Here is a 27,024-nt window from a genome sequence, read left to right as displayed (position 1 = left end):
TATTCTGTGTAAAGCCAATGTCTGTTGGAGAAATACTCCAACAGTGGTAGCTCTTTGCTGCATAGTAAACACATTGTCTGCGAGTAATGAGCTAATATGTTAAATGACAAAATCAGGATCCAAAAAGGTCTCACCAGGCTGGACTCAAGGACCAAATCTAATAGGATGGCACTTAAGAAGGATAAATGTAAAAGTACTGCAATTAGATCTGAACAGTAAGCTGCACAAATGCCCAGTGGGGAGACAGGGCTTATCAACAGCACACCTGAAAAAAGCCTTGGGAGCATTATATGACCCCTTGCCCATTATAGGCCAATGGTGTGAGGTGGCTGCCAAAAAGCAAATGCAGTGAAATCCAGTCTTAGGCGGCATAAAGGCAAGTGCCTTGTCTGGAACAAAGAGGAAAATAATGCTCAGCTCCTCTGCTTCTCTCTGGGTACCACACTTTAGTAGGGGTGTTGATAACCCATGCTTTTGTTCTGAATACACAGAATCAGGATAGGGAGAAGACATAAAGCCCATCAGAGCAAAACACAGCTGAGGAAAGAGAAGCCCAAGGAGGCTCAGGACATGTGTCTACAAATATTTGTGCATGATGGATTAGATCCCTTGTGATGGAAAATTTCCAGCTCCTTTCTGTTTAAGAAGAGAACAGGGACTATAGATGCGGGTTACAGAAAGGGAGGTTGCTATCCAATATATAAAGAAGATACCTCTAACCATGAATGCTGTCCACACATGGAGAGGGAGTGAACTCCCCATCACTGGAATGGTCCAGGCCAAGGCTGCAGGATTGCCTGTGAAGAATTTTGTACAGTGATTACTATGCTCTTAAAGCAGGGCTCAGTCTGTAACCTAAGTGCCCCACAAATCATCTGTTAAAATCTTGTAAGTATACAAATAAGTGCATTTTTCACTGGGGAGAAGGTCCATAGCCTTCTTCAGATCCTTTATGGGACCTGAAATTCCACCCCAAAAAGGTTCAGATGAACTGAGCTCGAGTATTATTTCTTTCAATATTTATTGAACACATATTATCTTCTAGTAGGGGACACAGAGATGAGGAAGATGCTGTATCCTTGTAAAGGGAAACTTTGAGTTCGGTGTGTTCTTTTAAACAAACAAATGCACAAAAAAATCCTTATGTGTGCTGTGATAGAGAATGTTGTGCAGTAGAGCAGCAAGAAAGAGAGTGGTCCCTTCTTCCTGAGAGCAGGTTCCTTCCAACTCCGAGGTTTGGGACCTCGATGACAAATATAAGAGTGGAAGGTTCTTTGGCCACCTTCACCACTCTTTGGGTACAAGTTATCCTCACAGGCTCCTCACAGGTTCCCAGGGGATGCAGATTTGGCAAAACAGCAGATATCTTGAGAGCTCCAAGCAAAGCTCTGGGAAATGCTAATCTCCAGACCTGATCTTTCCTCCAAGACTCCATCCCACCTGTCCATGATGGGGGCAGGGTCACTAGGATGCCCTAAAATGAGATGCCATGAAATCTGTAGAAAAATGATTTTGATCGGTTCATGAAAACCCAGATCAGCAGCTGCTTGTGCCTGTGTGCATATGCACATTAAACTGTCAACCTGCTTTACATTTATTTTCCCACCACGTAATGCCTGCTTTATTGGGCCAATAAATTGGAGGCAGTAATATATACCCATTAAAATCCTACCTAGCTTCCAAGGCCTGGCTCTTTCCCTACATCCCTCAGAGGTCTCCCCAGTCCCTCTGCCCTCTGAAAGCACTCTATTCTCTGAGCCCCTGCAGCACACACTGTGCATACCTCTCATTAAGCACCTGCTGTTTACAATTTTTGTACCCTTACTTAGGTGAATCCTATTGAGTACCTTTTTCTAGTTTCAGACTAAACAAGATGTTATGTGACAAGATCATCAACTCTGCAAGGATGGGGAACCTGTCTGATGCTTCTCTGTCTTTGGTTGACTTTTTAATAAGGCAGGGTATGTCATAGGGGCTCAATTAAATAGGATGAAATAATGATTATACAACTAGAGTGTTTTAGGTAATCAGCTTGATCTCGTTGACAGGTGCGAAAAGGGAGTGGGGGTGGGATTTAAGACTCCCGTAGAGGAGTAGATGAGTTTCACACCTCTGATCTGTCCCCGCAACTTTGAGGGAGATGGCGAGTGATGCCCCATGACCTCCCACTGGAGCTCTGTCCAGAGGAACCCTGAACAAGGAAGGATGTGGAAATGTGTCCTTTTGACACTAACAAATGATATATTTGATTTACTTTTAGATTTGTTTGGCTCGAATAATAGAATGTTAGAGCTACAGAAATGTCAGAATTCAAAAGCACAAACTCCTCATGTTAAAGGCGATGAAACTAAAGTCAACAGAGGCCTGGTGCAGTGGCTCACACCTGTAATCTCAGCACTTTGGGAGGCCGAGGCGGGCAGATCACCTGAGGTCAGGAGTTCAAGACCAGCCTGGCCAACATGTCGAAACCCTGTCTCTACTAAAAGTACAAAAATTAGCTGGGCATGGTGGCACGTGCCTATAATCCTAGCTACTCGGAAGGCTGAGACAAGAGAATTGCTTGAACCCAGGAGGCAGAGGATACAGTGAGCTAAGATCATGCCATTGCACTCCAGCCTGGGGGACACAGCAAGACTTCATCTCTAAATAAATAAATAAAGTCAATAGAGAAAAAGTGATTGTAGAATGAGAATAATTAAAGTTACTTGATCATAGAGCTTGTAAGTAGCAAAAAAGATCAGGGTCTAGGTCTCCTGAGTCCTAAATAAGTGCTCCTCTACTTAAACCCTCCTGAGCTTTCCTCCGGTCTTTCTGAGTAGAATTCGTGGCCCCGGCAGTGACCTAAGGGACCTCTTAGTGACTGCACCAGCTGTTCTCCCTCCTGTTCTCTCTGCTCCAGCCTTGCTGGTCTCCATGCCGTTCCTTGAAATGCCAGGCATGGTCCCACCCCAGGACCTTTGAATGTGCTGTATACTCTGCCTGGATTGCTTCTGCCCCAAATTCCAAGGGGGCCTCACCTCCTTTAGGTCTTATTCAAATGTCACCTTCTTAGTGAGGCCGAACTGACTAAAATTACATGTCCCACTGCCTGCTCTAGCCAAACATTCACCTCTTTCTTCTCTGCTGATTTTTTTCTTTAGCACCTATCCCTAATATTCTACACATTTTATCTATTTATCTTGTTCATGTCCTTTCCTCTAATGTAAAGTGTGCTCTCTGAGGGCAGGGATTACTTGGTCTACTTGAGTTCTCTACCCCTGATGCTTAGAATCCAGCCTGGCTCACAGAAGGTGCCCAGGAAACTCTCATTAAATGAGTGACAGCAGTGCTGGCTAGGATGAAACCCGCAGCCCAGAAGCTTTAGTGTGAGATTCAGGGATACGTGAACCAATGGCTGGATATGTAGCCATATTTTGTCCTCAGGTCTCTTCTAGAAAGCTGCCAGAGCCATGTGGAGCCAAATGTGGGAAGTTAACCTGCCTCACCCTGGCCTGGGAGCTTATCCAGGCTTATTGACTAGCAGAGCAGAAACAGGCAGATGGATCTCCTGGGGTTTTAACTTTGGACTTAGAATTGTGGCCTTCAGGTTTTTCCATGGAGTAAAGTCATCGTGACCACCATTGTCACCGTTGCACAGTGTTCTGAAGAGATCGGGCATGTTCGGGGTGCTATGGCCATAGACCATTGCACAGTGTTCTAAATAAACCTTAGTAACCGAATGGACAGTCCTGGGCTGATTGCAGCGTGGCATCACTGAGGTGATGTTTAGGTTTTGTTAAAATAAAAGCTCATTATTAATTCATGGCAGAGACAGAAAAAACACAATTGAAACTGTCAGAGGTCCATCTGCCAAAGGCTGGGAGAACCCTCCTCTCCTGCCAGCAATGGGCCTTTAACCTGCTTGGAGAACCACTGACTCAGATGAGGAAACAAAGTTCAGGCTCAGGACAATTAGAATCAGTAGCTGCTCTAGATGTGAAATGTCTCGCCATCCCAGAGCCATCTGAATCACAATAGTTGTAACTGGCTTTTAGAGGGACTTAAAGAATCTGAACCATATCCCACCAGAGCATTACCTGGTGGAAGATGCCGGGCTCACAGACCACTAGAAGCCTCTGTGGACAAGCCCAGATCTTCCATAAAAGCCTCTCATTGAGTCCTCGTCACTGTGTACGTTTAAAGAAAGTGAGAGCTCTTTAGGGACCAGGGAGACAGAGGACAAAGATTTTCTTCATGCTCGTTATCCAAATCCAGGCATTTCCCAAGTGAAAATGGCAGAGGATTCTTTCTTTTGTCTCACCCATCCCTTGAACCATGCTATTTGCAAATAAACCAGGTTGCAGAGGTCATGGGAGGCCTTTCTCTCTCTACTTTTCCTGTTCTCCATGTAGGGTCCCTGTAGATGAGGTAAGCTTCTGGACTCAGGTCCAAACACCAACGCAGAGCAGGGAGAAGTCCCAACAGCTGACCATTAACTGTCAGCTCCCCCTGCTCCTCCAGGCCCACTAGCTGTCTAGATGCACAGCAAGGTCAGAGGTCCTCCAATTCCTTCCTACTGCGTGGAGCTGCACTGAGGGAAGACAGGCTATCTCGGAGTGGACACTGGCTAGAAAAAATGGCCCCCCTCGGAAGTCACCTCTGGCTGTGGCTCAGCTGGAAACCATTAGCCATTTTCTTAGCCTGGTATTGTGCACGGATGGAAATTTGAAGCTAGCAGTGAGCCGCTCTATTCTTTCTCTTTCTCCATATTCTCTTCTTCTTCCCACATGAAATGCTGGGGCCCACCTGAGACCTAACATTTGTCTGTTTTGAGAATAGATGAGTATTTATTAGAATTAAACAGCTGGGAGCTCTGTGATATTTAGACGGGTATTAGGAGGAGTGTATGAAAAGAAGATAATGCTGGGTCTTTTTTTCTGTAAACCAGTCTGGGCTGTTACTGAAGGGATTTCTTGGGTCTCCTGTGAGAGCCAGATACAGTTAATTTCCTGCAAAAGCTGCGGGCTGGGCCGCGCTGATATTGCAGTGTTATTTAGAATAGAAAGGTCAGGCCTGAGATTGAATAATCATTGACAAGAAATCCATGGGGGATATGAAACAGTTGGTAAGCAGTGACTGAAACCTCGTCTGACTCCTCCCCCGCTTCCCTTTCTTCCTGGGTATCCGGCTGATTCTGGGGTTTATTTATTATTCTTTCTGCAAATGTTTCGTGTACCCTCCAAGCTAATGGGAAAGGTGTATTGAGACAGAGAGGGCAAGTTTTTAGGCCACCATTTGAGATGGGATGCTCAACGTTACAGACGGACTGGACAGGCCCACTCTGGCTCTGGGGCCGCTTGCCTTGGGCACCTGCACGTGAATTTTCAAATCACAAATGGCAGCTTTCTCCTCAATACCTTGAGGCACTTTGTCCCCAACAGGGCTTTCTTTTTTCTGCGTGGTCTCTGAGCTGTAGTCTGTGTAGCCCAATTTTATAGCCTGACCTGAGTGTGAAGCCAAAGGTAGGATGCCGGGAAAGCACAAAGGGAAATGAGATGGATGCAACAGCTGCTGTGTGTCGGGCATGTGCTGTGTCTTTTGAATATAGTATCTCATGAATCCTGGCATCCCAGAGATTCCTGCTCTACTGATGAAGAAGCCTCAGAAGGCTCAGAGAGGTCTGAATAACTTGCTCAAGACCTCCCAGTTCCTAAGCAGCAGAACAAAGATTTAAAACCTAGAGCTTCTCTGGGTACCAGGCTTATGCCCTTTCTCTGTGTCACATTGTCTAATAAATTTTCTAATCTCCACTGTGGACTCTTTTTCTGACGCTGTCCTCCTTCTCTTTAATCCAGTCTCTCTAGAGGGTTTCTTGGAAATCTATGTTTTCAATGAAAGAGTTTCTTTTGCTGAAAACCATCAGTAGCCAGTGTGTCAGAAGTCAGGTCCCATAGATTGGGTGGCATAGGGTTCTGTTCAGCTTAGAAAGAGGAGAAATGGGTCAGGGGACTTTCAAGGTGCCTTCTGAATATCAGATGCCATATAATTTATTTTAAAATTAGATTTATTTCTTAAAGGTTTAGCCAGGGAATGATTCTTCAAAGCATAGTTATCTGGCTCAATTTGGGAACATTAAAGTAGATGAATAATAAAATAATTAACAACTCATCCATCAGCCACCAATTGTGAATTAGCATCTAGGTCATGGTTACAGTTATTCTGACTGGAGCCAGGTAAGGGTTAGTGCCTACACTTCTGGTTAGAATAAGGGAGCGTCTATAATTGTAAAGTTAGGATCAGCATGATATCTCTGTGAACAGCTCATAAACCAGGTAAGATTATCAATAGGGAATGTCATTCAAGGATGGCTTCTTGGCACAGTGGCTTTGGGTCACAGGTTGTCTGTTGCTGTGCTATGTTGTCAGCAAGTATTCTGGTATCTGGTGACATTTCCTGTGCTTCCTGTGACTCCATGGCTGGGTAACATGGAGAAATCCTAGGCAATAGGCTGAACTGGGACCACAGCCTCTTCTGCAGGTTGCCCACTGGCAGCTGAAGAGCTACAAGCGTGAAGATATCCAGTGTGTGAGTAGATTACTGCGTCATCTGCTTCACCCAAGTTTATGTAAGTCCTACTCCTTCACTGAGATGCAATTTGATCATTGTTGCCAAATCAGTTACAGAATAATGAATAAGAATATATTTTTTGCTTTACTGGTTTTAAAACATAGATTTAAAACAATAGTACAAGTTTTCAAGCGCCATGATCTGGTGGCTCGTGTATGAACTGGAAACTTAGAGTCCTGAGTTTTATCTCCAGATTGCACACCCCCTTCTCCTGAAAGAATTGAGGTAACTGTGTGTCTTGGGTCCATATCCTGAGGCTACAGAAACTGCAGGAACTTATGGCATTGACAGTTTATTTCTTTGAAATGTCTGAGTAGTTTAACGCAGCAAAGATGTCTGCTATTACCCCTTTCCCTATCCTTTCCTGAGCCCCCATTTCCACACTGAGGCAAGAACCCTTTCTGTCATTTCACCTGTACCTGGATTCTGGCAGTGCGACGTTTAGGACAACAGATACGTAGAGCAGGAATGTGCACATTCTGGAAAAAAAATGAAGTATGAGGTGGTGTGGCAAAGCAGTCAACAGTTCCGACTCTGAAGCCAAATTCTCAGCTTCTGCGCTTTGGATCTTAGCACCTTTTGGAAAGTGGATGAGCCTCTCTGTGCTTCAGTTTCTTCGTTTGTAATGAATATTATAATAATAGCACCACTTAGAGCTGTTGAGAGAACTAATGAGTATATGCAAAACTCGTAGAACTGTGCCTGGTCCATGGTAAGCATGACAACATGCAGACATAACTTTTCCTGCCCACTATGCATCCATACCTTCAAAGCACCTTTTCCAGTGTCAAGCACTCTGGCATGCACACAAATTAAGAGGAAATTGGTGGTGATTTCTTATCCAGCTGGTTCAGGTGGAAGCTGCAGGCTCTCAGGATCTCAATCCTAACTTTTCTCTGAATGTGATTCTAGAAGCAAACCTTGAGATGTTCCTTTGAGAACGCCTTAGGGCAGCATAAACGGATCCATTCATTAAACACACATTTAATGAGAACCAGCTATGAGCCAGATACTTCCTTGGGCAATTTACTCCTTAGTCCCCTTGTCTCAGTTTCATCACCTGCAGAATGGGAATCAGGACACCTGCCCTTTTGCAACCGCAGGATTGTTCTGAAGCTCCAGAGGAATGTGTCAGTACACCTTATAAAATGCTAGACAAATTGGTGGTGCCAATATTATAACCATGATGACTGTCACTGTCTGTGGGGTCGTGACCCTGCCATCAGGTGGCAATCCCTCCAGTGCAGAGCAGCACTAGATCAGACGGATGACCTCGGGAACACGAGCTCCATGGCACCATCTGGCATCCTCTTTGCCTTTGATTTATCATTGCAGATCTCTCCCCATGCAACACCATAAAGGCAGGTTGTGTGACACCTTTACTGCCTGGCACAATGTGGAGCAGGGATGATCTTATGCATGCAGGGACAAAGTGCAGAGGCTCACTTCTGCCTTCTGAGCATACGTTTCTTAGGCGGGAAAAGGCCACTGGTACTGCCAAGGGGAACTCGGCCATTCTAGCTGCCCTGGGATAGGTCAGGCTGATGCAGGGCAATAGCAGGACAGCCAAGGTCCAGCCAGGTGGAAGATGTTCTTGCAACCCCTCACCCTTCCCTCCCCCAGTTTGCTCTGGTGGCTGCCATCCCTGAAGTTTATAGGTATCATTACCTATGAAAAATCTGTTCCATCTGAAGACAGTTGGGGTTGGGGATGGGTGGCAGATTGCAATTTAATGATCAGATTAAAATATGCTAAAGCAAACAAATAAATAAATAAAAAGCCCAGCAGCCTGGAGCGCCACAATTCATTCTGTGGGCAACAGAGGCTGGGGCTCCAGGGACCAGCTCATAATTCACCCCACAGGCAGGTTTAGTAGCCTGTTACTGTATGACCACAAGGAGAAACAACTCTCCAAGAAAGATTTACACTGAATGGCACTGGAGGCTGAAGGGCTAGGGCCTGGGAGAGGAGGGAGGTGCGGGAAACTAACAGATCCTGGGGTTAATAATGGAGAAAGGATGGATTCTAAACTTACTCCTGCCAGCGACAGTGACCCACACCTTCCCTCCCCTTCCAAGTTTTCCCTGGCCCCTCCACAACTCACCACACTTGAGTCACCCTGCCCGTGGCAATTAAACAAAACTTGATAATACCACTTAGGGTCACTTTTCTATTTCACAGCTTACCAGACTGAGAGCTCATGAGGGAAGAACATGGGAACTATTCCTCTCACTGTCCCTGCTTTTCAAGACAAAGATGCTACTCAGTAAGTAAGTGCTGGGAAGATGAATGAATGAAACCACTATTCTATCAGAGCCTGTGCTCCTTACTGAGAACTACTCTGTGCAGGTGCTCTGGGGCATGAAAGATGGGTGAAAACATGCCACCCCATGTGGCCCTTCCTTCTCGAACTTCCTGTCTTCCTCATCTTCCTTGGGGACCATTCCTTGCTGTCTCTGATCTGCACTCAGGTACTGGTATCTGCCAGATTCCCTCCTCCAGCACAACCTTTGTACCTATTCTGCCTTCTGCCTAGGACTCTCTTTCTGTCCATACTTAACTAATTTGTCAGTTTATAGCTTGAGAGGCAATTTCTCAAGAAGACATTGTTGACCCCGTTGACAAATTCAATTCTCTTTGCTATAGACTCTCATAGGATCACATATCTTTTTTCATAGTACATATCGGAGTTGCAGATTTACACTTACCTAAGTGAATACTTGACTGATATTAGATACCCCCACTAGACAGTAAACATCCTGAGAGTAGGAACTGGATATTTTTATTTTTGCTCGTCATCCCTGGCACTCAGAACAATGCCTGGTTCACAGTAGGCTCTTGGGAAACATTTGTTGATTAGTGGAACAATACCTTTCCCTAGCTAGGGACTTTAAGAAATGAACATCACTGAATCCCCACCTCAGCAAGTCCTGTGAATCCGCGACCTGTCACCCCTTGCCCTCTGCTAAGTCGTCTGCAATTATTACAACAGATCTCCATGAACCTACAATGTAGAACCGATTAGGGCAGCTCCCTGCCAGGGCCCAGCATGGCTGTGGATTGCTGTTGTGTCTGAAGAAAGAGAAGAAGGGTGAGGAGATCTGAGATAATCATTCATTTCCCCCCTTTGGGGAAACTTTTTTTTTGATCACACTCAGCAAATGATGCTCTTGTACCAATAACAAATGTCAAATGCTCTGTCTGGGACTTGGGGAAGACAGAACATTAGCAAAAGAGGAGCAATTCAATGAAAAGGACAGAATTTCTGTTTAAGGACTGGAAAGTCAAGTAACAAATGTCACTAGAGACTCCAGGGAGACAGCTTTGCATCAACAACCAACACGACAGAAAAAAAATAAATACATCCACAACTACCTTTAATCATCTTGCACTCCCTGCTTCCTGGAATCTTCCACAGGGTCTCCCTCACTCACTTTCACAAGATCCTTAGCTCTCAACACTGTAGCATCTATTGGCAACGGTGTTGGCTGGAAGTAGCCAAGCGGAGCCGTGGGAGCAGCAGATGAAGCCCTATACTATGACACATTAAACAGCATTGCAAAGAAGAACACCATATCTCCAGCCCATGGTGGTTTGGCTTCCGGTAAATCTCTGTGCACGTATTAATCTGACAACTATGAACCAAATGTGGGGGCAGTTGTTCAGTCTTCTCCTATATGAGATGGTAATTGGGATAACATCTTACTTTACTCCCACTTACTATCAATGTTTGAACTAAGCTGAAATCAAAGTGCTCTTGGTTCGGAAGAGAGCCAGAAAGGTAAATGAGTAATTGCAACACAATAGGATGAGTGCCACAAGAGAGGGATAAATAGGGTGCTGTGGAAGCAATAATCCTTGGGGGGAACTTGGGAATGGGTGGCATTGGCACTGAGCCTTGAAACCCGGGAAGGTGTTCTAGCAGGAAGACAGTCATTCCAGGCAGGAGAACTGTGTGTGCAAAGGAAGGTCTAATGAAGGCAAATGAATTTTGCTTAGTCCAGGATTTTCTCTGGGTCCTCACACCATCAACTTCTGCCCCAAATACTGCAATTGCCTCCTCACTGGTTTTCCTGTTTCCAAACCTTCTTCCCTGTGGTCTATTCACAGCGCTGCTGCCAGAGTCACACTCTTAAAACTTAAGTCATATCACGATACTCCTCTATCCCAAACATTCCAAGGCCTTCAGGTTCACTCAAAAGAATAGCCAAAGTTGTTACTAAACCCGACAAGAGGCCCTGTGTAATCTGCCCCTCCCTTTCACCATTAATTTTTTGACCACATCATCTGATAGTCTTCCCCTCACTTTCTCTGATCCAGCCACCTTGGGCTCCTTCCAATTCCTCAAACTTACCACATGTGTTCCTGCCCCAGGGCCTTTGCATGAGCTATTCTCTGCCTGGAATACTCTTCTCAGATAACCTAATGGTTTACTCTCTTTCTCCTTCTGCAGCTTGCTCAAAATCACCTTTTTAGTCAATTCCCTGGACCACCCTATCTTGATTTACTCCAAAACTTCTACCCTCCTTTCTTACCTCTTTCCCTTAGCACTTGTCACTTCTAACACACCATTTAGTTCACTCATTTATTTTGTTTATTGTTGGTTTCCTCTTCTGCTGGCACCTAAGATCCCTGACAACAGACAATTTGGTCAAAGTTGTTTCCTTATTACCTAGTTTAGTGCCTGGCACACGGTGGAGTGGTGGGGAGGTACTTTTTCAATATTTGCTAAGTGAAGGAATAAATAAATGGATAGTTTAAAATAACAATATGTTCTAACCAAACACTGGCAGGAATATTCAGGTTTGTTAGACAACCCAGGTCATCATCTCAAGAAGAATTCGGATCTTTAAATAAATCACAAACTTGATATTTAGAAGTGAGGTAAGCAGCACTGCTCTTAAAACTGCAAGGGCACGCCACGGAAGTTTGTCCTCATACCTGCTGTGTCATCACCTTGAGGCCTCATTCTCTATTAGTGCCCCCTTTTTAACTTCTTACTCCTGAGATGCTAAGATCTCCCTTTAGGGAGAAAGGAGGCAACATGTCTCTCATGCCTTACATGCCTTACGTGAATGGCTTCAATCTCTCCCGCTCTTCCCTCCTCTCTTTTAACCTTTCTCCTTTAAAATCTTATCCTCTCTTCTGTATTCTCTTTCCTCTTTTTTGTTCCTTCAATGTTTCTCTCCTCTTTTGCCCTTTCCACCTCCTCCTACATGCTACTCCTCTATCCCAAACCTCACACCCCTTCTCTCTGTATTTTCCTGTCTTTTCCCCATCTGCGCTCTCCTTCACTGTTTTATTCCCTTTCTCCCTCTTCTTTTTTGCCTTCATTCCTTCCTCCTTCTCTTGTCTGAGCAAGTACTAAGTGTGTTATGAGGTGCTTTGTTCTGTGTGTGAGGGAGATCTGATCCTTGAGTTCTAACAATTTATATGGGAAGCCAAGATATTGAAAGACAATTCAAGGCAGTACCAAAGACACACTAGAGGAGCTCAGTGGAGAGGCGATAACTTCAGGAAGGAGAAAGGTTTCATAGAAGACATGGACACCTGCTGGAGGAAGGAGTATGTGAGTGGGTCTGAGTGTGTTAAGGACCATCATTCTAGGTGGCTGACATCATGGCATCATAAGCAAAGGTAAAAAGGCAAAAAGAAAGAAATAAGTTTGGAATTTCTAAGGATGCTATAAGAAGACCAGTCTGGCTGGTGCCAATAATTTTTACTTGAGCCTAGTAAAAAGGAGAAAAGATTAATAAAGCCCCCTCAGAATTCAGAATATTCATTTTCTATAATTTTAACAGTATTTCTTTTCCTCTACAGAGAAACCTAAATCTACATACATTTTTTAAAGAAAGCAATTGCTAACTCATCTTAGTGATAATACACTAGTGTATTCCCAGCATTCAGCTGCCAATAAGTATTGATTGAATTGTTTGGAATTATATACCTACATGACTTGGTGGAAGGTGAAGTAACTATAATCCAGACTTGAGAAGGTTTTAAATCAACATCACCATTGCTTCTAGGTGTGAGGGATTCCTGCCTAGCATCCTTCCACCTCTCCTTGAAGCTAGATGATTTGAAATAATTGGGTCATAACATTTCTTGAGCAGCTTTCTTGGGCTTCCTATAGTTCCATCCCTTGATGGGATTAGCTCCAAGTCATCCAATTGTAAGAACTTTTAAAATTTTAATCCACATCTGTTCCCATAAGCCCAGCCTAATTCTATTTCTTCCTGACTTTGTTAATGGACATCATAATTTTAAATTCTTGTCCAAGCTTGTAAATTGGTGAATACAGTTGTATTCCTGACCAAGGACCCAGAGATTTGGGTTGTGTTTTGTTTAATCTTGCATCATACTGAGCCAGCATTTCCAGTGGCAGTCCTAGCAGAAGATTTGCCTGGGGTACAGAGCAGTGCCTGACACATAGGAGGTGGCCAGCACACGCTTGCTTGTTGAAGAAATGCAAAGCTGGTTTACAGATAGCTTTTCAATGTTCATGATGTCCCAAGTAACAACCCCCAGCAAGAGGGGCCAAGAGGACTCACAAACTTTTCGGCAGAGATTTTGCTATTTGCATAGAGAGGGTATTGGCAATGCATAGAAAGTTCCAAAGAGGGAGTCTAGACAATCTGAATAAAGCAGTGATGTGCAGAGAGCTAGGACTGCAGACTTACGAGTGAAAGGCTGGTTTTATGTCACTGAAGGTCAAGATGCAGTGACTTGACTGGAATAAACTTGGGTGCAGAGGATAAATGGTTAATGCAATTGATGCAGTCACAGTCTCTTGTTCTCTGGAACCAAATGCAGAGGGCCCTGCTTGAGCTCCCGGTCCATATGGCTATGCAGGAATTCAGGGCTCTCCAGGGGCCACTGGTCTATCCCCATAGATGTATCTGGAGAATGATCCAGGCCAGTCTGTACAGAAGGCCCTTTCACTTAGATTTGAGGTAAGAGATGGGAGCTTGCTCTATTCTCTAAGAAAGTTTACCAGAGCCCTGCATTTGGAGAACAACCAGGTATCCCTTCTGTCATTAATAAAAATGATTTCTTGATTTCATTCAGCTATTGCTCCTTGTATTGATTGGCAAGAAGCTGGAAACCCCTAGCCTTAAACAGAGGTTAGGTCAGTCTGGCAGACTTGCAAATAACCCAAAGACTAGCATTAGAAGATTTTACACATTCAAGTATTTTATAGTTCCTTTCTCCCTAAAGTAGAATCTCGAGCACTTTGGTCATCAGAAGCCTAGAAAAAAAGCACTTGGAGAGAACAAGAATTCAAAGAAAGTAAATGGCATATATGAAGACAAACTTCAATAACAGCATAGTTTTGTCCAAGACCAACTTTGCCTACTTCCCTTCTCAGCACCAAGTTTGTGATTTGTTTGAAGAATTCTAAATTTTCTTAAGACGAGATTCTGGGATGTCTAGCAGGCCTGAATATCCCTTCCACTGTTTGCTTTGCAATTCTTCATTTATTTATTCATTTGGGCCTTTAGATTGCCTGTACTAGGCATAAGTGGGTCACACTGCATAGTCACCCCAAATTCTCCCTTCCCCTTTCTTTAACTGAAATACAAGATCCATAAAGGAAACATTAGTGGGGCTTGAGACCCCTACTACAGAATTGCAAGATGGCTCTCATGAAAGTTGTGGTTTCAGAAACTCAGATTTGAAGTCAGCCACAGTGTGTGTGTATGTGTGTGTGTGTGTGTGTGTGTGTGCGTGCACGCGCGCTGGCTCTCGGGGTGGTGACAGAGCATTTTATCAGTGAACTGACACAAAGGAATGAGGCCCTTGTTTATTGGAGGTGTTCATCTACTCTTGGGTTGAGGTACAGAAATATTTTAGTGACATTTTTACAAACCTGAGGCTAAAAAAGACATTTACAAGACACATACTTGGACTCTTTGTCCCTAGGAATCAGGTTCGCTCAGATTTTCTAGGAGAAATGGAATCAGTATCTTTTTTTTTAAGTTTGTAATTTTTGTAAACAAAATAGGAGCAGTGGAAAAGTGAATGAGAAATGATGGAAAGCACACCCACTGAGCTGGGAGATGACAAGAACTTTTTCAGGAAGAGTAAGATCTTAGCAGCCAGGCTAGCTTGATATAAAAGAAAGAAAATGTACCCATAGCTAACAGTTCTTTATAAGGGAACTAGGAAACAGGACAATATTTTAATTATTCTTCGTTCAGGTTTGAAGATGCACCCAGAGAGATATAGTAGAGAAATCACACTAATAACAAACACGTTTAGCATTTACTGTGTGTCAGGCATTGTTCTAAGTGCTTTACATATATTCACTCATTTAATTCTCCCAGTAATTCTGTGAAGTAGATACTAGAATTGACTTCATTTTATTGATGAGGAAACTGAGGCACAGACATTAAACAACATATCTAAGGTCACATGGCTGGTAATTAGTTACAGTAAAATGGGAAATTTGGTCTTTGTCCCCAGTTCCTGGTACAGAACAACTGAAACCTTTGGAATTTCCTCAGTGATAAGGGTGATAGGAGAGTCTTTTGTTCTAATGAGGTGACTCTTGGCAGGCCACTAGATAGCTTAAGTATGGGGGCTGGTCACCAGAAAGACCAAGACTTGATTAAAAGGTTAGAACTTTCAGCCCCACCCCACAATTCCTGGGTAAGAGGCTATAGCATGGGTCACCAATGCCTTTGGGCAATGATTTAGTCAATCATGTGTATTTAATGAAATCTACATGAGATCCCTAAACAATGGGTTTCAGGGAGCTTCTGAGTTAGTGAACGCATCCACATGCCAGGAGGGTGGCACATCCCAACTCCATGGGGTCAGAGGCTCCTGTGCTTAGGACCTTTCCAGACCTCCCGCTATGTGCCTCCCTGTTTGGCTGTTTATTTGCATCCTTTATAATAAACTGCTAAATGGAAACAAAGTGGCTTCTTGAGTCCTGTGAGCCATTCCAGCAAATTATTGAATTTAAGGAGGGAGTCATGAGACCTCCCAATTTTTAGCCAGTCATCAGAAGTATGAGTGACACAATACTTATGGCTGGTGTCTGAGGTGAGGGCAGACTTGTGGGACTGAGCCCTTAAACCTTAGGAGTCCGACGCTAACTCTGGGTAGTTGGTATCAGAACTGAGTTAGATTGTAGGACACCTAGTTGGTTTTTGGGAATTGGAAGAGAACTTCTCATCTGTTGTCAGAGTGGCATCAGGAAGAACCTGCCAGTAGCAGAGCTGGGATTCAAGTATGTGTGGTCTTGCTTTTAGGATCTCAGTGAGTAAACCAATGTGGTCCTCAATATCAAAGGATCCAGAAAGCACCCACAGCAGCAGATAGGGGACCAGTTATGGCAGCAATTGGAAATATTCTCACCAGTGACTCAGAAGGCTTAACTAGGTGGGAACAGAAAAGGTGGACACATTTGAAAGGGGAAAATCAAGAAGATCAGAGGAAAATACTTCAAGGATTATTAGAAATAGACCTGCCACGTGTTCTGAAGGTGTAGCGCAGGAAATGGGCTCTAAGGGAGGGCTCTTGGGAGGGCGGAAACACACTGCAGCCACGTGATGGCTGAGCCTGGGCGTGTGCTCCTGGGAAGACTCGCCTGCGAAGCATTACTCAACCCAAGGAATTAAAGCTGAACAGTGGAAGCTTTGGACAGATCTGGAGATATCGAAAAAAAACTAAAAATATAATTCAGAAAAGTATGTTAGGAAAACAAATGTCTGTGCCCAAAAGCAGAGAGTGAGCCCTATGCAAGACAGAGAAGGGATGGAACCAGGAAAAGGAGCAGGCGAGAACATTTTAAACTTTGCAGGCTCTGCTGAAAAGGAGTTGAGGAACACTAGGAGAGACACATCAGGGGTGAATCTCAAGGGGAGGGCAGAAAGGAATGTTTCTCCTAACACTGAAGCAGCAGCAGTTATTCAAGGCCTGGAACTCCAAGGTGGAGGGAAGGGGAGGCTTTGTGGGGAGTGGTGCCCAGGGAAGAAGCCCTGCCCTCTGCACCAACAACAGCCTGCTTCAGGATTTGAGCTTGACTCCAGTTGAGACAAAGGAAAAGCCCAGAGAAGGTCATGGGCTGGAGGAATTCCAGAGAAGGAAGCAGCAGAGGTCACAGTGGTACAGGGATAAACATATCTGGGATTAGGGATGTAGGGTTTAAAGGGAAATGGAAATCGAGATAAATCTTAAATATGTATATGAATACCAAGGGGGAGGCAGGAGCCTCAAGTGAGCCTGTGGACTGGAGAGGACCCATTTTACATTTTTGAATTTTTCACAGAGACATGAATATTCCAAAGGTCATTCTCAGAGAAAGGAGGCAGAATGCATAGATTGGATTGTTTCCCTCAGGATATAGGAAGCAGAGTGCAAAATTAACCTCTTGTTGGTGGCTGTGTTTCAACATTACATTTGATAGTACTCAACTGGCATTGTAAAGACTGAAATAAAAATTGTATTTTTGATTTTTCACGTGCTCTCTGTCTTTCCTGCTTCCTCACCAAGTTTCCAAATCTCTTCTATGGTCATTCATTACCACCGGTCATGTTCTATGCTCTGGGCTCTGGAAACCTAACTGTGCTGTAGGAGTCTGAGCTTTGCTGTGTTTTCTAAATTCTGTGGGTCAGGCCAACACTGGGATATGGTTCAAATGCCTACTAAGTGACTTTGTAGAAAAAAAAAATGGGATACTAGAAAGATTCAAGGTTGGATTAATTGAACTTTGGAGGGGGCAGACGGTTATCCTCATTTCAGTAGAAGAGGCCCGCTGCTGTTATAGAAGGAAGGCCTTCAACTTTACTTCTGGCAACGGAGTGAGGGTGTACTGGCTGGGAATGAGCACACTAGGAGGAAATTGGAGACTGTGGAGTTGTAGACGAATATTTCTTTGAATTTTAATTTAAAAGAGAGAAAGCCAGGTGTGGTGGCTCACGCCTGTAATCCTAGCACTTTGGGAGGCCAATGTAGGCAGATTGCTTGAGCCCAGGAGTTCGAGACCAGCTTGAGCAACATGGAAAGACCTCAGCTCTACAGAAAATACAAACATTATCCTGGTGTGATGGTGCATGCCTGAAGTCCCAGCTACCTGGGTAGCTGAGGTGGGAGAATCATTTGAACTCAGGGAGGTCGAGACTGAAATGAGTCATGTTCGTGCCACCTCACTCCAGCCTGATGAAACAGCAAGACCATGTCTAAAAAAAAAAAAAAAAAAAAAAAGAGAGAGAGAGAGCGAGAGAGAGGAGTATTTTGTTTTGAACTTTAACTTCTGTCTGAATATTAGAACGAGAGATCCGTATTCAAATGTATGTGATCACTTGGGGCCTTTTATGCTATCACAAAGTGCGTGTTAACTCTGGTGAGCTATGTCGTGTGGCTGGGCATTGTGGGAGAGAGTGAATTTTGGCTGAGGGTACAGAAGAACCTGGATATGAATGAATGTACCACCCTGATCTATCCAGAAGCATCCAGAAATAAGAGCTGCATTGTCTTTTGCATTGGTCCTGGGAGGATACACAAGGACAATGATTCTCCAACGAATGTGGCCCTGGGCAATGCCACTGCTATAACCTTTTACAACCTTCCTTACCTCACTTCTAGCATGCCCAAGGTGACCTCAGAAGTCTGCCTAAGGCTGGAAGCCATAGGTTGAATCACACTGGCCTCGGTGGTCAGCAAAACCACTTACTTCTTTGTACACTATAGTAGCTTTTATGCAGGAATGAGAGGGAACTCCCCAAAGCAAAGCATCATTCCTGATTCAGGGATCCAGATTAAAACAACCTCCTTGAACTCACCCACTGCATGTTTTATAAGACTAGGTTCTTGTGCCTGTCTCCATACTGGGTGTTTCCAGAAGGCAGGCTATATTCTGCATATGAATTGGTGGTCAGTAAAATTGACATTTGGTTGCATGTTTAAAAAAATTTTTTTTTTATTTTATTTTAAAAGTCTTATCAAAGTAAGTAGTGGGAGTGGAGAAGGAATAAAGGAATCTGTAACTGGTTGTAATCAATTAGTTGCAAACACTACTGCACTTGGACCAGTCATGTCTCTTTTTAAAATGGGGATTTGGCCACGCGTGGTGGCTCGTGCGTATAATCCCAGTACTTTGGGAGACCAAGGCGGGAGGATCACTTGAGGCCAGAAGTTCGAGACCAGCCTGGCCAACATGGTGAGACCTCATCTCTACTATAATTACAAAAATTAGTTGGGCATGGTGGTGCCTGCCTGTAATCCCAGCTATTTGGGAGGCTGAGGCAGGAGAATCGCTTGAACCCGGGAGGCGGAGGTTGCAGTGAACAGAGATCACATGAGACTCTGTCTCAAAAAAAAATAAAATAAATAAAAATAAATCAATAAAATGGGGATTTGGTGGAAGTCTAGTCTATAAGGACAGCCATGTACAAATCTATGGTTTGGGAGAAGGGGTGAGCATATGAGATTTTGTGATTTTAAGGGGTTAGACCCACACTTCACCATGCTCTCTAAGATGACTGCTGGCTGCCAGAGTTGATTCTTCCAGCTAGCAGTAAACGTATCGGTGTGACCCGAAGATGGGAACAAGGTGGCCCTAACATACTGCAGCTCTCCCTTCCTAATGACCATAGGCTTGGTGCTAAGGCAAGCTAGAAAACAACATTTGGAGAATGTTGGAAAAAAGGGGTTGTTTACCTCGCATTCTTACATTTCCATAGAGGTGGAGACTTTTGTTTCCTCTACTTTGAGCGGGCAATATTGGATTGCACATCTCTGGCCCCTGTTAAATCCCTCTCTTGATCTTTGTGAAAAGTAATCAAGCCAAGTGTGGAATGCTGACATGGAAATGTCTCTACTGAAAGTGTGTCTAATCAATGAAACAGCTATATATGGGCTTGTCTTTTGCTGTTCCTTATCCCATCACTAGGTGTGATGGAGATGGTCAGCTGTCTACAAAGTTACTGTGTGCAGCTATTCCCAGGAAGTGGCTGCCTAGCCAGGGACTACTTTTCTAATCCCCACGCCTACCTCTAACCCTTGCATTTAGGAATATGAATGGAAGGGAAGTCTTGGTCAAGGCTTTCAAGAAGTGGGTGGGCCTTCTTCACACCCTTTCCCTTCTGTGGGCTAGATGTGAAAAGCTACAGATCCTTGGAGGATGGATGAGCCACAAAGTAGAAGCAGCTAGATCCCCGAATTACTTCAAGGAGAGGAAATGACCAGGGACATTTGCCTTGGACTATACCATAAGTGAGAAATAGCTTGTATTGCATTTGAGGCAGTATACATTTTTGGTCTATTTGTTATATCTATTTAGTACCACTCTAAGTAATACACTAGGCGGGTGAGTTAGACCCTAATTTTCCATGCAATTGGAAAAGGAAGTAATCAGAGCCTGCTTGCTCCCATAAGTATATTCCAATGTTTAGATTTGAAGAGAGAACACGAGTCCTCCATTTTGGCTTCTGGTGACACTCACCAACTCAACATTAGCAGATAGCTGTAAATGTTGGAGGCCAGTAGGCACTTAGCTTGTCCATTAATAAAAATGATAATTTGATTCCCACAGGCTGGGGATGCTTTGATCTTGTTCCTATCGTTTAGAATTGTGATTGGGATAAGTGATTGTTAACTCAACTTTCAACACATACTCGTCTCATACAGGATCTGGACAGAGCCTCATAGGAGAGCTACAGCATGAAAATGAGAATGTAATGCATGTGATGGCCCTAGAGTAACATGTCAAAAGCCAGACAAGGAGTTCCATCCCACTCTATGGATGGGAAGATGGTGTTAAAGACTTGGGCACAGACTTAGGTGCGGAGGCCTGGTGTTCCAGCTAGAACACTGGGGACACCACATTCTGTAACACATCAAAACCTCAAAGGTCAGGGGTTCAATATGGGTGCAGACTATTGGAAGAGATGCTTCTTTGGGATGGTAGGCATAACAGATGGTAGAGATGCACATCTGTTGGGAGTAACATCTATCACACTCCTGAAAGCCTACAACTGGGTATTAGTTGTAACCTAGATTCCTTCCCCTGAAACCTCTCGGGAACCACAATTTTCCTTATGACCAGATTACAGCAGACAAAGAGAAGAAAAGGAGAATCACTGGGCAAACAGCCATGACTTAGGAACTTATAATTTATTATGGAAAATACTCCTGGAATTTCTTTGAACTGGTGCTTGGTGGATGGCTGCCAGTTTGAAGCAGACAAGATGGGGTGCTCTGTCCCTCTGTAAAACAGCTATTGTTTACCCACAAATGATCCTTTCTTCCTTCCTTCTGATCTCCTGAGTGAAGAAGGTGGCCCATGAGGTCTCCGCCCCACCACCATGGCATGTAGACATTTCAGTGATTAGGGCAACAGTTTAGACCATCATCTACACTAATGCAGGCCTAGTTTGGGGAAAGAGAAGTTGCCAGCATGTAAGAAAAGAAATGTGCACAAAATACAAGTTTTTTGTTTTTGTTTTGTTTTTTTTTTTGCAACAAAAGAAACTATTTATTTGGAATATGCATTACCAGTACAAATTAGGAGACTGTAAAACCTACACCGTGTTAGTATCATTAGAGAACACAAAAGTTCAGTTGGAATCAAAAGGGACAGAAGCCTGTGCTCTCACAGAAGCAGAAAAGCTTAAACTTTCAAAACCAAAACAGAGCAGAGCTTTGCAAGTTTATACTCTGAATAAGAAGAAAAGGGGAGGGGTAGGGGGAGAATAAAACCAACAACCAAAGGAAAGCATTTCAAAATGAAAATGCCAAAGAAAAGAATAAGAGAGAAAAGGAGAAAAACATTGAATGTTTTATTTATTTTAACAAAAGAAAAAAAAAAGTTTACAAAAAATAAAAGATTCCAGAAAGCTTTGAGCTAGGGATTGAAACCATAAAGGTGATGTGAAAAGCTCATCATTATGTTGTTATGACTTCAAAAGTACAAGCGCTCGGGTAGGAATATTTCCTGAAGCGTTGCTCCACAATTCTGCATTATTACTTCACTTTTCTTGCTGAAGTTCTGACCACTTTCTGGACATAATTTGTTGAATAATGGATATTTAAAATGAAGTTTTTTCCAGATAATACGGCTTTCTTTTTTCCTCTAATAAACACATTCCAAATCAAGCCAGTTTTGCAATTTGCTTTAAGCAGCTGCCTAAGTCAGAGGTTACTAAGAGGTGTACTCTGTGAAGTAAACTTAACCTCTTAGCATTAAAACTACAGCATTGAGCCTGGCCCAGTATCTCATCAACTCTTCATCCAAAAGCAGGACTCAGCTGGCAGACTGGCCCCAAAGACTGCTTCCTGCATCTAGTTTACTTAGCCAATGGTGCCCATCATACCAGCATCTTCTGCAGGACTCTTCTGGAAGAAAAGGCCTCTGTAGTTGGAAGAGGCCTCAGGGAATGTAGTTATTAATTAGGGAGAAAGAAAACAAAGTACTTGGCTGTGACAATCAGAATCAAAAATGGCAAAAACCTTTCCTGATAGCATAAAAAGTTCCCTTGGATTAAATGTTTTGAATTTTTAAAAGGCTAAAAGGAGAAGCATGTCCCTGATTTTATTTTTCTCAGGGACCGCAGGAGGGCCACACTCTCTGGAAATGCAGGTGAGCAACGAGACATCAACATGGGCTTGATCTTTGCTTTTGGCATTAACTGAATTGTGAAGCAAAGTAGAAGAACAAGCTTACTTGTTCTCACTACTCTGCCATGTCGCCTTTTCACATCACCTTGTATACATATTGAAGAAAAACAGCAAGATCATAATCCTGACAATTAAAAAAAGCCCCCCCCACCAATAAACAAACCAAAAATAACACAAAACAAAACATTTTTTTTTTTTTGTATTTTTAAGAGCAAGAATAAAGAAAAGAAAAGAATTTACTTCTGGGTCTCAAAGTTAATAAACATAATAATGTGTTAGGTTGTACCTATTATGCTCACTATTCCAACCTTTTTTTTTTTTTTTAGTTTACAAAATGAATTACTGCCACTTTTAAACATTGTGAAACAAGAAATGGATGTGCACAACTCGACACTTTTCTAGCATTCTTGAACTAATTCACAAATGCAAGAAAATAAAAGAAAAATGAGGGAAATGATGAATGTAGGTAGTTTGGTGTTAAAAACTAATGCAGGAATGATGCGCATTGTCACAGAAAGAAGAAGGGAAATTCCCCATCCTGTTTTGCGTGCTATGAGGGTCATTTTTAAAATTTTTATTATAAACACTATTAAATTCAGACCGCTTTTTTGGTTTTTTTTTTTCTTTATCTGAATATACAAGAACATTCATTATCAAATGTTCATCATCAATACTACAAAGAACGAGACACAAGTCGCAAGAAACAATGGAAAATGTTAATAAAGCTGAAAGAATCGTTGAGTATTTTTTTGTTTTTTTTAAAGTTTTTTTTAAATTTGAGTTTCTGTAGTTTCATCTTTTTTGGTATCGAAGTCAGGTTTTTCTGGGCAGAAAAACAAAAAGCAGAAGGAAGGAGAGACAGAGAGAAAGATGTGTGAGAAAAGGCAACCAGCAAATAAAGAACCACCACCATAGCAAAATGAAACATAAATTGAAAGAAGGTGCCACTTGGCAAATGTACTGCACGGGCGTCAATTCCACGCCAGGGGGAGGAGGAGTTAGGGATGAAAAGGAGGAGATAATGAAGAGTTACAAGGGGGGCAAACCCAGGGTCTAGTATCATTTCTCAGGGGAAATTCGCTGTCGGGGAAAATGGAGCACTCCCACATCTATTAGAAAATGAAGAAATCCTGGGGTGCATCTTGGTATCTGTAGGACTGGCCTAATGTAAATTCCCAGGAAGCTGTGTTTCCAGAGGCATGCTCTTTCCAAACCCATCCTGCTGCTCTCAGTGCTCTCCTGCTTCGCCTAATGTGGACAGATCTCACGGATGCCACGATGGATGTCGGAAGTGATAGTGGCCTTGCAGGGGGTGCCAGGGGGGAGGTGCTGGGTGTAGAGAAGACTAAGTGAAGTGCTGGTGGGGGAAAATGCTGTGAAAGGTGATCATCAGTGCAAACTACTGCCCGGAGAGAAACTGCCTGTGCAAATGTAGCACTGCTCTGATATTTTGCATTAACTTAACACGGTAATCATTTCAAGCCACATCTGGAGTCACTCTTCTTGTTTCCAAGAGAACCCTTTCGTCTCTTTTTCGTACTTTGCCCTAAGTCAAGCAAATGTGATTCAACCATGTTCTTGTGTGGGTAGTTTCATTATATTCCTGCCACTAAGATGGAGTTGTCCACTGATTCTAATCACTATGAAGTTGTCACACAAATGCTCCTTCTAGGCATCTGTTCTGATTAGGGCAGAAGTTAGTAGACACATCCTTTCTAGTGCCTTTTAGTCATCAAGGCATAATCTCATTTTGCTAAATATTTAGTTTTTGCGTTTCCTTCAAATACACATTCCCTCAAGTTTCTTCAGAGGCAGCCCCTGCTCCCCTGAGCACACAGAGAGTTTTCTATTCATGACTGCAGTGCCATGCAGAATTGCCATGTCCTTGTTAGCTGCCCGTTCTCACCCCTCAGGGTCTCATACTTCTCCCTGGAAGCCTCCCAAGCAGTCAATGTGACAGGGACCAAGTATGTATGAGGCAACATATTGGGTTCCAGTGCAAACTAAGTGAACCAGGGCCTATTTTTCTAGTTGGAAAGTTTTTCTTTATCCTAAGAAACCAGACAGACCAAAACCAAGAAGATCAACAAAAACTCTTCTCTTTGTCATCATGGTGATGACATCAAGGTACTGATATTAACCAGAAGTTACAACAAGAAAACCATTTATTGTCCCTAGATGGCATGAACCCATTTATTTCAGGGACATTACTTCCCCTGACTTCGCATTTACAGATTAAATATGAATAAAATCAACTTCTTCAGTCTCTCAGAAGCCTCTTAGTAAGCCAGGCATAACAGTTCCCATCTCACAGATGAAGAAAATGAGGCACCAAAAGATTTGACCACCTCCTACTTAATCAAGTGATACAGCTGCCATCTTTGTATCTTTATAGCTGGTAGGGTTGGCTATGAAGATGGTGAGCTCAGGGTACTCTTGAGAATAGCTTTCCTGTACATGCTATTTTCTCATGTATTTTTAGTACATGCTGTGTTCCCAGGGAATAAAACTCACTGTGATGATTTCAATGAAAACGTTATCTTTCCTTTCCCCATGATTCTCAGGTCCTCAAATGAAGCTAGCAAAAGTTCACATGAGCCACGTTCTTATACAACTCTTTCCTCTAGGGCAGTAGGTCAGGACCAAGAACATAGTGTGGCATAACATTTTGGAAAATTAATACAGTGTGCCTAATATAAAACAAAAAACGAAACAGAACCAAGTCCATCAAAGACATTGTAAGTACTGCATGTGGCTCCCTGAGTGCTCCAGAGGGTGCGAACAAGAGTAGTTTACACTGGAAACCTGGTCTTCCTCAAGATCAGGTCCTGCGTATGCCATTCTGGTAAGTGCACGCTAGTGGGCCTGCAGGTCCTGGAAGCCACAGACACATACTGCTTCTCTCTGTCAGTGACCTTCACTTAGAGTCACTAATTCCCTCTCTCGGGCTCATAAGGTATAGTGCTACGGTTATTAATGTAGGTAATTGTATATGGCATCTTGGGAAAGTGAAGATGTGAGATGGTGCATGTGCCTACATGTGCATGAATGTATGTGTCTATGAAGGCATAGTTGAGGTTGAAAGGTTTCAAGATAAGAACTTTCTACTCCTTATTGATGCATTCATCACCATGCCTAACTCAGGCCCAGTTTTGCAGTAGGTTCTAAATATTGCTTTCTGAGTGTTAAATGGTCTCCAAAGACTGTGCCTCTGAAACTGAGAGCTGTTGATAGCAGGATAAGAAAGACTGTAGGAATTCTCTACCTGCTGTTCCCGTGTCCTTCCCTGCTGCCTGACTTCCTGCCTGGGATCCAACCTAGCGGAGATGAAAATGAAAAACGTGGCACCTTTAGAATCCCAGCTATGACAGTCCCCAGTGAATAGCTGGGGCTGGGAAGGAAGAGGAGGAAAGTGTTCCAATCAGTACTGTCCCCAGGGAGGAAAAGCAAGAGGAAGCAGGGAGGCCTGGAATGAGCAGGGCAATGTGGCGTATTCCTGCTAAGAGGTAGTGAGAGTAATAAGAGAAACAGAGAAGGATTGCCTGTGAACATAGGGAGTCAGGGATCCGAGTGAGGTAAATTTGGCTCCTCAAACCACCAGCATGAAAACGTACAAACACTTTTATTATTTTCTTTGTAATTTTTTTCCTCTTTAAATTCATCTAATTGTTGAAAATATCCTTCAGTGATATGAGAGAGGACGGGGACCCCGGGAGTCTAGGACAGAGGCACAGGGGCAGGGAAGATGACGAAAACCAGGCTGACAGCTGGAGGCAGGGAAGGGTGGCTTCTACCCAGAAAAAAAAAAGGGAAGAGAGTATAAAGAAGTGTCCAGATTGGCTGAAATAGCATCCCAAAGAAGAGAAGAGAAGGAGACTCTTATTGTGTTTGCTGATTGCTTCGACCTCCAGTCTGACCGCTTCAGCGTTGGGAGAGAAACCCTCCCTCCTGCCCCTGCCCCAACTGGGGCACAGGGTCAGCCGGGATGCGATTGCTGGGAGATCAGTTGGAGGTATCAGAGTGAACACTGCCAGGGCCTTCTGTAGGGGAGGTCACTGATGAAGGGGTAGTAGCATCCTGCCAACCTCCATTAGCCTAGAAGGGAAAAAGGGAGAGAAGTCAGTCCTCTGAGATTGGGTGGCTATTTTCAGCAGACAATGACAATGAGGCAACTTGTGTAAAGGACCTACCACAGTGCCTGACACATAGAGACACTCATCAAATGGGCAACTATTACTGTGAGTGATAATATTCCCCCCACCCTCAAATAAGTTTGGGTTCTCCCAGTGAGCCTCTGGATACGATGTTAATACCTCCCACTAGTATGATGTGTTTATACTTCTCAAAGACTCTGTAATTAAGTCCCAGCCAGCAGTGAAATGACAGCTGTCCTGCAGGTCAAGAGACTCAAGGTTTTGGTTCTGACTCTGGCAACAACTAGCTAATGTCGATGGTAAAGCACCTTCACCTATTTGACCTTAGTCTTCCTTTTTGAAAAATAAGAAGGTTGGCTCAAATGCTTTCTAGGATTCTTTCTGGCTCTGGATGTCCCATATACTTACGGGATTCCAGCTACCTATTCTACACAAGGTTCTACACTAGATGCTCATGGGTATATAATGGTCAGTGAGATGTAGTTCATGTCCTCAAGGAGGGAGATAAGCCCACGAATGAACTATAAATCAAGGCAGAACCTAATAAATGGTAGAGTCCCATTGTTATGAAGTTTCAAATGAAAACAATATCACATTTTGTTGCAACATCAGGAAATACTTCATAGAGGGAGCACTC

General features: G+C 43.4%; 1 protein-coding gene across 17 annotated transcripts in view; it reads right to left on the bottom strand.

Annotated features, from left to right (window-relative positions):
- The window catches only part of PBX1 (PBX homeobox 1), a 328,461-nt gene that overhangs the window by 13,230 nt on the left and 288,207 nt on the right, over positions 1–27,024 (bottom strand). For 9 of the 17 annotated variants that reach the window (XM_065518552.2, XM_005539837.5, XM_065518441.2 and 6 more), the window contains one exon: positions 21,381–26,328. The exons of 3 other annotated variants lie outside the window; for them this stretch is intronic. In XM_065518552.2, coding sequence (XP_065374624.1) covers positions 26,236–26,328 — 93 coding nt within the window. In that variant the 3' untranslated portion in view covers positions 21,381–26,235. Of the gene's footprint in view, positions 1–21,380; positions 26,329–27,024 lie in introns of those variants that run through there. 5 more of the 17 variants (XM_065518563.2, XM_074000854.1, XM_074000920.1 and 2 more) reach the window with 1 other exon arrangement.

The sequence above is a fragment of the Macaca fascicularis genome, chromosome 1, assembly GCF_037993035.2.
Source record: "Macaca fascicularis isolate 582-1 chromosome 1, T2T-MFA8v1.1".
Lineage (NCBI taxonomy): Eukaryota > Metazoa > Chordata > Mammalia > Primates > Cercopithecidae > Macaca > Macaca fascicularis.
Note: the sequence above shows the minus strand (reverse complement) of the source record. Positions and strands in the feature narration are given on the sequence as shown.